Source organism: Lepidothrix coronata, unplaced genomic scaffold (genome assembly GCF_001604755.1).
Source record: "Lepidothrix coronata isolate B3197 unplaced genomic scaffold, Lepidothrix_coronata-1.0 Scaffold61, whole genome shotgun sequence".
NCBI classification, from domain to species: Eukaryota; Metazoa; Chordata; class Aves; order Passeriformes; family Pipridae; genus Lepidothrix; species Lepidothrix coronata.
The window spans coordinates 47,995-60,056 of record NW_016690241.1 but is presented as its reverse complement, the minus strand read 5'-3'; the positions used below and the strand labels follow the sequence as shown (position 1 = coordinate 60,056).

At 37.1% G+C, this 12,062-nt stretch overlaps 1 protein-coding gene across 20 annotated transcripts in view; it reads right to left on the bottom strand.

The window, feature by feature from the left end:
• AFDN (afadin, adherens junction formation factor) overlaps positions 1-12,062 on the bottom strand; it is an 88,503-nt gene that overhangs the window by 34,390 nt on the left and 42,051 nt on the right. For all 20 annotated transcript variants that reach the window (XM_017817495.1, XM_017817502.1, XM_017817505.1 and 17 more), the window contains 2 exons: positions 9,611-9,714; positions 8,050-8,136 (listed from right to left, as the gene is read on the bottom strand). In XM_017817495.1, the coding sequence (XP_017672984.1) occupies positions 8,050-8,136; positions 9,611-9,714 (191 nt within the window). The remainder of the gene's footprint in view (positions 1-8,049; positions 8,137-9,610; positions 9,715-12,062) is intronic.

Sequence of the window (12,062 nt, the reverse complement as noted above, 5' to 3'; positions counted from 1 at the left end):
CCACAGGCAGGAGAAAGGCCAACTTTGTAGCTACTGGTCCCACCTCCAGTAAGGCAAACTTTTCTGGACTTGAGGATCAGAAGAAAACCCACTTTGTCAGAGAAAGCAAAGGCCTGTGCCGCCTCAAGACCAATGCAGACACTTTGGAAATCTGTCATCGTTAGACAAAATACTTTTCAAATATAAATGAGGTGAACCAACCTACTATATGTAAAAATGTCCTGTTAGTTGTGGCTACAGCTGCTCTGCATCACGCTGTATCCTGACTTAAAAAGAATTTAAAACTGACCCATTCTCTACATGCATAAACTTCTGCTTTCCCCTCTCAAATACTCCTCCACACTGCGTACAAAAAAAAAAAAAAAACATCTCTGGCACTAGACAAAGCACAGTCACAACTGGGCAAAACATTTCCAATTAAATAAAACAAGCAGTGGAAATGCCAACTTTGGTGACAATCATCATTATGCAACAGGTAAAGAAACATCAAGCATTTGACTGCTATGACCAATTCCACTGCAGCTTTAAGTTGCACTGGGTGGGAAAACAGATGAAAAATAAGTGTCTTACTAAGATTTTAAAAAGCTAGATTGGCAGCAGTCTGGTGTATCCAGAAGCTCTATTTACAAGTAGCCTGAAAAGGTGTAAAGCAAAAGGACTGAAGAGTTTTGTTGTTCTCTTTAATGGAATAAAGATTACATTACTTTTTTATAAAAGAATGTCTGCAATCAAGATTGACCTGCACATAAAGCAAGCAGGTGAATATACTCTCTATCTTCCCAAAGTGGGCTTCTCACAGGAGAAGCCAGGATATTCTGTAATGGACCCCCTGAAATGGCATTAATAAAATATGCACTACTGTGCTCTTGTGCATATGTAGTTGTTTGGGAATTTTAACAGTATTCAGTACAGAAAGCAGGTACACTGACACAAATAGCTGTAGTGTCTTCTGCACTAAACATAAGTATATGCATTTATAACAATGTGATTTCTCGCACACTCTGGAAACTGAGTACTTCTAAAAGATAAATCTCTGATGAAAACCAAAGCAACTACATGAACTAGCTAAAGCAATTGGCCTGAAGGCTCAAAGGAAAAATCTTTCATTGAGCTCAAGGAAAATGCACTGCTTGAGCTCTATTTCCCCAAACAAGGGTTAACTTTTTAATGCATGTTTGCTATAAATACTCCATGAGCAGTGACACACTATAGGCTATTCAGAGTTATGTACAAATCTACAAGTTGTACTGCAGGTTCTGTGATGCTCTTCCCTGGTAAGGCAACTCTGTTTTAATATCTCAGCTTAATTATGTCTGTGCATCGGGCTTTACAGGCAAGACATACCGAGCAATTTATCATGGAAAAAACCCATTCTGTATCTCTGCACTTCTTTGAAGAAATGGCACTTGGCTCTATAGCTAAGGATAAATTATAATCCAAAAAACCCTATAGCAAAAACTTCCACATAACGCTGCTCTGCAGTTTCAGATGGATACTGCTTAATCCAGGATCAGTACATACACTATCACATACTATTAACCACTTAAATTTCTAGTCCAACTGAAAGTATTATTCATACAGGGAAAAGTCCACACAGAATTTGTTAACTTCTGAAAGTCTTCTTCATTAACAGAAGTAAAAAAATTAAAATGCTGTATTAACATGTATCTAAAGGGAATTTTGAAAGTTATTAGAATGCCAGGACTGATTAAGTCTAGTAGAGGAATTCTAGCTAAAGCATATGTGCAGAGTAACTTTTTCAGGTTTGCTAGCAAGGGCCTGCATACAGAGTATTAGTGCCATGAGGAAATGCCACATGAATTTTAAAACTCACTTTGTTCCGGAAAGCCTTAAATACAAATGTCTGGATCACCCTCTTACAGTATCAATCTAAATACAAGCAAATAAATAAGAAAAACCACTCTATTTGAGCAGAGCTGAGTTCTCACAGCTACTGAGGAGAAAAATCATGCTGTGATGGTGTAAGCTTCAGGTTTTACACATCAGGTAAAAGCATTAACAAATTTTATACATCTACAGGGCACCAAAATTTAAGCAAAAACCCTGCTGGAACTTATGAAACAACAAAAACCAGCAAATTGCTAACACAGAGCTACTTATTTGCTCATGATGAAGACTAAACTGGTAATTTACATACTATTTTATTTCTGTGAGACTGAAAAATCTGTCCTGGAAATGACAATTATATACTGTATTTTCACTAAGGTCTTCCTAAGAAGCCTGTTAAAGCAACATCAGTAGTTCAGACTGCTGAGGTGAATTAGTATTGAGCATTAAAATAAAAATCCAACCCCCCTACAAAATAACTTATCATTGAAACATTTCAATTAATTCAAGCTGGGAGGAAAGGCCAAAAGATTTGTTTTAATACTCAGAAAGCATGGACACAAGAAGATTTCAGATACTGAGGTACATGAAATCTTTAAACTCAGAAAACACGTAAAGAGCTACCAAACAGTTAAAAAAACCCCCAACATATTGACTGTCTATATTTGCAAACACAGATTAGAGAGAACCAAATTTGTATGTTGTTACCAGTATTACCTATAAGCATAATTTTCAATTTCGGGGAAAAAAATTAAATGAATGTTTAAACCCACTCCTTCTACATGGATCACCTACAAAACATTTGTGGAAAAAACGTTCAGAAAAATTTTACATCAAAATTTATATTGCTGGTAGTCTCAAACCCTCGTTAAATTCAGCACCTTAAATTGACAACTAAATATAAAATGACAAGCAACGGTTTAGAAATTAATGCAACTTAAAATGATTTAACTAACCCTTAAGAACAAACAAGGTTGCCAAATAATACAAGTTATTTATCGTTAAGATGCCACACACTTGCTCTTAGAACACTAAGTCCGTTCCCCAGAATATTTACTGCTGAACTGTCACACTCAGTGTTTGAAATGCTTCTATTAAAAAAGAAACACCTTATGACATCTCATCCTATTTTAGTAAGTGCTATGAAATTACTTAATCTGACCACCTGTTAAAAATACACTCTGATTTATGTGCCAGTAGGGGCTTATGCATGTGTATTTTAAGGTGTTTGTATATATTTTTAACTTTTTCTGTTATACTACTAGAAGACGACTGAGCAAGAAGCAGAAGTGTGCCATACTTTAAAGAACTAAATCATACCGTACTAATGAATATAACCAGCATGCAAAGATTAATCAACAAAACCTGCTCTATCGTTCTTGTAGAACACGGGAATCCTTTCTTTTGTGCAGTAATAACCTAAACAGAATTTAAATGCCTCATCTCTGTGAATGTGTCGAATAAGACACCCTAGCTGCAACCTATTTGCTGTTCAGAAGGGTCTAGGGTATTAAAAATGTTATACTGTTTGGGATGTCAATTTTAATTATTCTACTGAGATTTTCTAAGGGGAAAACAGACTTTTAGAGGAACCTGGATTAAAGCCAACTATATTACAAGTAAACAGATCACAGGTCATGCTACTCATGCTCTGGCACAGTAAAACAGTAGTTACCACACCTGAAACTTTAAATATTAATAGTCACTTCCACAAATTTGAGAAGTGCATATGAAGAACAAGCTAAAAAATTAGTTTTTTCTTTCTAGATTTTAGAAAGTTAGCTACTAACATCTGACTATATTTAACTGCATGCTGTATTACATAGTTGCTACATGAACAAATAGCTACTGGCAGGTTTAAACAAGCAAGAGAGAAGGAAGAAGTACAGGGATAGTAAAACTTCAGAGAAAAACAGTCCCAACAGAAACCTGAACAGACTTACCATGGATTCTGTTCTTCCAACAACAGAAAACCACATTTTGATCTCCGGGACTACAGATCCTTGAAAGAAAAAAAACAATTCTCCACTTCTCTTCCAGCCCTCAACAGCAACCACCGCTCTAGTCTGCTGGATTTTCCAAGATACTCATCAAGATAACTCGGAGCTGGATGCTATGACACAGTGTAGCGTTTATCAACACCAGCTATAACCAATACAATATTCAGACTCTTACGTAATCAGTTATGCTGTTCTGACTCCCATCTACTTTAGAGGCTTTATTAAACTCTGAAAACTGCTAGAAAAAACAAAAAGGGAGCCCTTTTGTACTAAAGACAAAAAAACTCCAAGTTAAACAGGAAGTAATGTGCTGGCCCACAGATGGCTAAGTCACATGTGAAAGTCCCCAAAAAAGTGATATATTTTTAAAGTAAACTCTATGCACACACTGCTTCCAAATCATCTGGATTTCATAAAAACTAAACCACAATGTGGTTGGGAGTCTGGCAGCTTTTAACATCAAAACATCTTTCAGGGTTAGAGCAACCAAAGTCTGCACACAACCTCAAAAAGCAATACTGTTCCCTGTTCCCAATGCCCGACCACTCCTACCAACTACATTTCCATATACCTATTACAAAAGCTATTGCTAATAAAGCTACACGAGTATTACTGTAAGAAAACATGCAATACCTACAAAAGGGTAGAACAAGTTACCTTTCTGGATCACATATGAAGCTATACAGTTTAATTTTAAATAAAAATAAAAATTGGTTTAAAGCATTCAGTTTAAGAAATGTTGTTGGGTATTCTCCCAATTTACAAAAAACTGAAACAAAATGCAAACCAATACAACGCTGTTTACACTGCTCTGTCAGCTAACAGTTGTTTCACAACTAAACTTGTTTTCTCTGCTATGTTTGCATATAGTGTACACACTTCCTACATATTTACTCAAAGGGGCTGCCCTGCCTCAGAAAACACCCTTACAGCAAAGTGAGGTGAACTAGGCGATGCACTGTCGTTCTGCTCTCTCTGGCAGTCCTGGCAGGCCTTTAAAACTTCTAATTAGATAAAATATGAGTAGCCGTGACATAGAAGTAACGCACTTCAACATTTTACGTATCACTAGGTGGGAAGAGGATCCAATACAGGGTTCCCCAGGGACCTAACACTGTCATCTCCTCCTTCACTCTTCTCTTTATCTTTTGTTTTTACATTCAGGTACACATTCACGTATGCCATGGTGATATTTCCATCGTAAGAACAAGCAGGTGCACAGCATTTCAATGCAAGTTGCACTCCTTCTCTGCTTGTATAACCTTAGCTTCAACTTCAATTCTCTTTTTTTCAACTGCAGCAGAGAAGATGTGGCAATCATTTGATGATTAAGAACATTTGGTGTAAAGGCATATGTAAGGTATTGTATCTGATTTCCCCATTAGAAACTTTCATCTACAAAATCCTGCAAATAAAATAAAAAATAATAAAAACTCAAATAATTAGATGATGAATTTGTTAGATGTTTCCTCAGAGATGAGCACAGGTTACTAGGAAAGTGTACGTTTTTCTGCAATGGTAGAAGGAAGAAAACCAGTCCATTGGAATTATTTTTCTTTATAATCTCGAGAATCTGCCCATTTCATCCATCTCTAGAATATTCACCAAACTATAAACTTCATCCAAAGCCAGTGACAAGTATGAGGAGCCCACAAGACATAACAAGAAAGGCAGGTCAGCACTGACATGCAAATGTATTCTCACAGCATGTTACTGAAAGCAACTGTTTTCTCACATCACAGGATAAAAACAACTGTTTTCCTAACAAAAGCTAAACAGATTCAGGGTTGTCCTTCACTGGTTGGTACAGGGCCACCTGTTGACCAGGCACCAAATTTTCTATTACTACAGCACTTTCGAAGCACTCTAGAAACCAAGAGTTCAATAAACGTAATTGGGTCAGCGATCAAACTGGGTTCCTGTGAAGGGCAGCAGCAATTATGTATTTCTGAAACTAAGTATGAGCTTCCATTTCATCAATTATACGAGCACTTTACAGTCAACCTTTACTATTAAAAAGTTAGAAAAAATCTAAATCTATCCTCACAATTGCCTCTCCCTCTCATTTCAGATATTCTATTTAGTTAATGTTTAGAAAATTTTAACAAATTGTCTACTGGAGTTCTTCATCCATTTTTCTAAGCCAAAGTTAAAAATGAGAATTTTAATTTTTATGCAGGTAAAAGATTCATGACTTGAGACACGTAGAAAAAAATACCAGTCAAAGTCAACAAGATAGGAATAGAAAGAAAAAGTCCACCCATTACTGCTAGCTTCTCAGTCATGCTCACTCAGTTCTCTAAGCTGTTCTGCTCTGACCAAACTGAGAAAATGAATGCCTGTGTGTTCTTCCTTACTCTTTTTTTGTTTTATGAAGCCTATTACAGGAAAAACATACTAATAATTACTTACAATATGCAACTTTGAACCTCTTGAAAATAATCCTATTTAACTACTATAGCAACTTGTTTCAACACAACGTATAGGATCATTTTTACCCAATGAACATTCTGATGAATTCAAATTAGCAAAAGTTTGTATTCTACATACACGGAAACTAAACCAACCTGCTTCTTGCTTATTTCAGACCAAGAATTAAAATATAACTGTTTTTAAATCATAATTCCAATATTATGACAGGCACACAGTAGTAAGATGAAATGCAATCACTGCCTAAAACAGTGTTGCTGCAACTGTGCAGAGATGAAAACTGTTGCTTCCATGACTGACCATGATAAAAAAAATCATAAAATTTGTTAAATAATTGTAAAAAACCTTCAAATCAAGCTTACACACTGACTAGCACTGCTAATGCTGCTAATGGAAGTTAAATGTCAGTTGCTAAAATGACATCTAGAGGCCAGGCAGCTTCAATGAAAAAGGACTTTTCCCCCTGCAATATCTTGCTTCACTCTAGATGAGAAATCAGATTTCAAGTTTAATGTGAAGAAAAAAGTAGTTTCCACTGCTCATTTTGAAACATTCAACAGAAATGCTGATGGCAGTCAGAAGTCTGATACGTATTTAATTTGGTGTCAACATCTAGTATTTGCTTCTCAAATTATTAACTCACTCCACCAAATAAGAGCAGAATATTGAGTTAATTTTTTTAGGGCCTGAATTGTTTACTCAATAACTGCTGATTGTTAGCACCATACATTTGACACCAGGTATTCCCTTACAGATGTCAGAAATAACTCTTTAAAGCTGATATCATGCAAGATTACCATTTCAAGAACAGACTATGAAATGAGCGAAGTTGTAGGGAAAAAAAAATAGTGCTGTTTAGAAGCAATTAGCTACGTGAGATAACTTAAAAGCAGTAAAACAATTATGTTTTCAGCTCATGCACTAAAGTGCCAAGGAGGACCACAGTATCCTGAAGCTTCATGTATTACACAGTGAACAGACATTAGAAAAGACTTGTTCTATCTGTTGTACACCACGTAATTACAACACAGACTTTTGGGTATCGCTGTTGCGTAATTTATAACAAGTTTTAAACTCAAAAGCTTGTGTCTACTATTTGATCCAGTTAATAAAGCAAAACCAACCAACTAGTGAAGTCTTCCATCTGGTGGCTGGAGCTGTATGTGCATTCTATACATTACTATCTAGTGCAACTAAGAACAGCACACACCCACAATTTTGGCAAGTCAGGGCAAGAGGTACACCCTCCTCCACCCAGCTATTACAGCTGTAGCTCTCTAATATAAAGAAGGAAAACTGAAACCATACTTGCACCTGTACACTGTGCAAAAGAAAAGGTGTGTTCACATCAGAAAGTATATAAACCTTAATGTATACAACTGAATTATTTTATTTATTCATCAATTAAAAAAACCCCCACACATTCTATTCTTTGTATTTACTGCTTTTCTTTCAGCAGAAGTTCTAAATAAGCCTGTTTATTAATTCCATTTAATTACAATGCCAATTTTTGTCTCTGAAAAAATTAATAAACTTGTAGTAGAGATTTGAAGTTAAATGTCATAAGAACTAAATCCATATTATGTTTCCTTTTATACTGTCCACATCTGTGTATTTTACAGAAACATTCCCCAGCCAGAATAAAACATGGTCAACACCATGTGCACAATAAACTAAAGGGAAATAGATTTTTTCATTAACATTTTCCACAGTAGGCTGATAAAAATAGAAGCTTTTTTTCAATAAGACTTAAACAAACTGACTTCCGTACCTTGGCAGCAACAATGCTCAGTCCCATTCCGTTCTGTTTTTTTAGTGTTACAGTGATAATTTCAGGTTCTTTCCTCAAAGGCTGAGCCTATCAAACAGGAAAGGGGAAAGAAGAAAAAAATTCAGAAGTTCACATTTACTGCCAGGCTAGGAAAGTTATTGCGCAAAATAGTTTGTTACAAAAAACTCTTAAATTGTTAGAGCAGCAGATCTTGCATCCTAAATAATACATTTGGTACTCCATTTTAAAAGTAGAATATCTAACATTTGATTACTATGGATTCATATTATTAAGTACTACACCTGTGTTGTAAACACTGATGAAACTTTGAAGTTTACCCATTGTTCCTCCTCCTCTAATTCAGTAGAGAGATTATTAATGAGTTACAATTTGAAATGTAACAGATCTATAAAATTGTAGTAACTTTTAAAGAAAACTGAAGTTTGGACTCTGAAGGTCCCTATACAAAGGTGAGGGTGATCTACATGGAGCTCAATTTTTAGTCCTGCATCTGGAAGATAATCCTCCAAACATATCAAGAGACCAAATAATTTAAAAGGCAGAGTTAAAGCCTTGAAATAAAGTTACAAAAATTTCACTTCTGAAAACTCTCGAATACAGCTCGAGTGCCTAAACAAGTTCAGTAATTTTTTGGGGGGTTGTATCTTTTAACAGTGCTAGTTCCTCAACTCAAAGTTGTCATCACAGTCTTCATAGCTGAAGTATATAAATTAGAGCATCTTAGGTTTAACAGGAATACAAGCTAACTGAAAGTTCCATAAGACCCATGATAAAGTAAAAATAAAAGCCAAGGAAATTATTTTTAAAAAATATTAACACTTTTTATTAAGCTCAAGTACTAGAAAAGCAAGTAGTTTTTAAGCTTGGAATACTAATTATAACTATGAAGCCTTTTCTGTTTAGTTGCTCTAAAAATTATTTCACACAAAGCCACCATCTTTCCAAAACCAAGTTGTTCTGTAACTTCGATATTCAAACAGACAGAGGAAAACCTCACAGAACAAACAAACAAACAAAAACTGTAGTAGAAAAGAAAAAAAGCTACCTTGCACTAAAGTGAAACCCTTCTTTAATAAGTATAATGAAAGGGAAAACTAAAGTATTTTTTCCTACTAGGTTTTCAGGAGAAAGTATCAGATTAGAACTTAATACTAAATATTTATTTGGTAGCTGACAGTTTATAAATAAAAGCAACCTGCAGCTCCATTCACTTTTTAATTTATTTACAGTATTTACAATTATTTACAGATATATATATTTTTGCCTGTGTTTAACAGAAATTTCTTCACTGGTTACTCTCAGAGCAGTGGAACATGATAGACAGAGTTTGCTTATGTGAAAATTATACCATGCTACAGCCTAGAAAAACAGTGACTTAAAAAAATCTGCAAATAGTTCCTTAAATTCACCAAATCATTGATGAACTACATGTTTCACAAAGCAGCCTGTTCTTCCTAACAAGGACTAAAACTGATCACATAAAACTCAATGGCTTGCCAAGATAGCAGTTTTGGCAATTATTCACTGAATCAATACTTACGAGCTCAGCATTCTCATGTGACAGGTGACTTTCATAGTCTGCACCTTCAAAGTATATTGTCCATGTGCCTGGTGACCGTGGATGAGGCGTTAGTCTACAAAAACCTGAAAGAAAAAGTAACATCAATATAGTCACGGTATTTTCTCAACAGATTAATAGAAACCATATCAGACCCAGCCAGCACTGGTTTAGGAAGGGCAGGTCCTGTCTGACCAACCTGATCTCCTTTTATGATCAGGGGACCTGTCTGGTGTATGAGGGGAAGGCTGTGGATGTGTCTACCTGGACTTCAGCAAGGCCTTTGACACCGTCTCCCACAGCATTCTCCCGAAAAATCTGGCAGCCCACGGCTTGGACAGGGGCACTCTGTGCTGGGTTAGGAACTGGCTGGAGGGCCGGACCCAGAGAGTGGTGGTGAACGGGGCTGCATCCAGTTGGCGGCCAGTCACTAGTGGTGTCCCCCAGGGATCAGTGTTGGGCCCGGTTCTGTTTGATATCTTTACTGATGATTTAGATGAGGGGATTGAGTCCACCATTAGCAAATTTGCAGATGACACCAAGCTAGGGGGGTACTGTGGATCTGCTGGAAGGCAGGAGGGCTCTGCAGAAGAACCTGGATACCTTGGAGAGCTGGGCTGATTCCAACGGGATGACGTTCAACAAGGCCAAGTGCCGGGTCCTGCACTTTGGCCACAACAACCCCCTGCAGCACTACAGGCTGGGGACAGAGTGGTTGGAGAGCAGCCAGGCAGAAAGGGACCTGAGAGTTTGGATTGACAGGAAGCTGAACATGAGCCAGCAGTGTGCCCAGGTGGCCAAGAAGGCCAATGGCATCCTGGCCTGTATCAGGAACAGTGTGGCCAACAGGTCCAGGGAAGTGATTCTTCCCCTGGACTCAGCGCTGGTGAGGCCACACCTGGAGTACTGTGTCCAGTTCTGGGCCTCTCAGTTCAGGAAGGATATTGAGGTGCTGGAGGAGGTCCAGAGGAGGGCAACTAGGCTGGTGAAGGGACTCAAGCACAAGTCCTATGAGGAGAGGCTGAGGAAGCTGGGGTTGTTCAGCCTGGAGAAGAGGAGGCTCAGGGGAGACCTCATCATTCTCTACAAATCCCTGAAAGGAGGTTGTAGCCAGGTGGGGGTTGGTCTCTTTTCCCAGGCAACTATCAGCAAGACAAGAGGGCATGGTCTCAAGTTGTGCCAGAGGAGGTTTAGGTTAAATATTAGGAAGAAATTCTTTACAGAGAGGGTGGTCAGACATTGGAATGGGCTGCCCAGGGAAGTAGTGGATTCTCCATTCCTGGAGATTTTTAAAAAGAGACTGTATGTGGCCCTTAGTGCCATGGTCTAGTAACCGCAGCGGTAGTGGATCAAGGGTTGGACTCGATCTCGAAGGTCTCTTCCAACCCAGCTGATTCTATGATTCTATGATACAAAATAGTAGTATTTATCTTTTTATATTTGCGAACGTGTTGAATCTTACATCTCAGGTGCCATTATGGGCTTCACTGCAATTTCATGCTATCTACAAAATCTATAGTTCTACAGCTGCTTTTTCTGAGAAACATATGTATTTAAAAACACTACAAGCTCCCAGAAAACTCTGGAGCTGCTAAATACTGTTTTTACCAACCAGTTTCAAAAGAGACATGAAACATCAAATCATCTTTTAAAATACAAACCACGAGAACTCTGATTAAGACAGTGCCACAGAAATCTGCTTTGCAGAGGGACTAAGCCATCTCAGCATAAATTTGGCAGAGGTGAAGTTTTGCCTGGACTCATAACCTTTTTAAATGTAACTATTCAATTAAAAGAGGCATTTACTTTGATTTACTTTGTTATTTGAGCAATTCCTAGAATTTTGAAAAAGAAGCAACAGCAGCTCAGAGGTATCCAACATTGTTTCCTAAATCAGGAACAACAAGAATCTACATCACAGACAAATTATGAATCACTCCATCCAAATATGTGATATTTTCCACATATACGATATTCTCCTCCTCACAAAGACCATTTTCCAGCAATTCAGTTTACACTCACTTACTGCAAAAAGTCCCTCAGTATAATTTAAGGGAGGCCTAAAATGTAAAATTTTGAATGTATGCATTAAAAAGGCCTTACTTACAATAAATATACGGCCATTTTTATGGCAACTGAATTATACTTACTAATTAAAGAATTTATTCCACCAGTCTCCTTGGATGTAGTCTCCAGACTACATCCTCTGTAACACACTGTACTTTCAAAACGGTCAGTTTCCTACTTTTCTTTTTAAATGCAAGAATATAGCTTTTCTATAAATTAAGTTGGAACCAACCACTGCAAAACTTTACTGTAGTATAGGGCAAGTCTGCTTTGTCGGTAGTCTCCTTTGCTACAGCCTCTTATTTACCATGACATTCCTGTACAAATTTTTTAAACAACTGCTTTTAAACAGAAAATTAAGAAATTT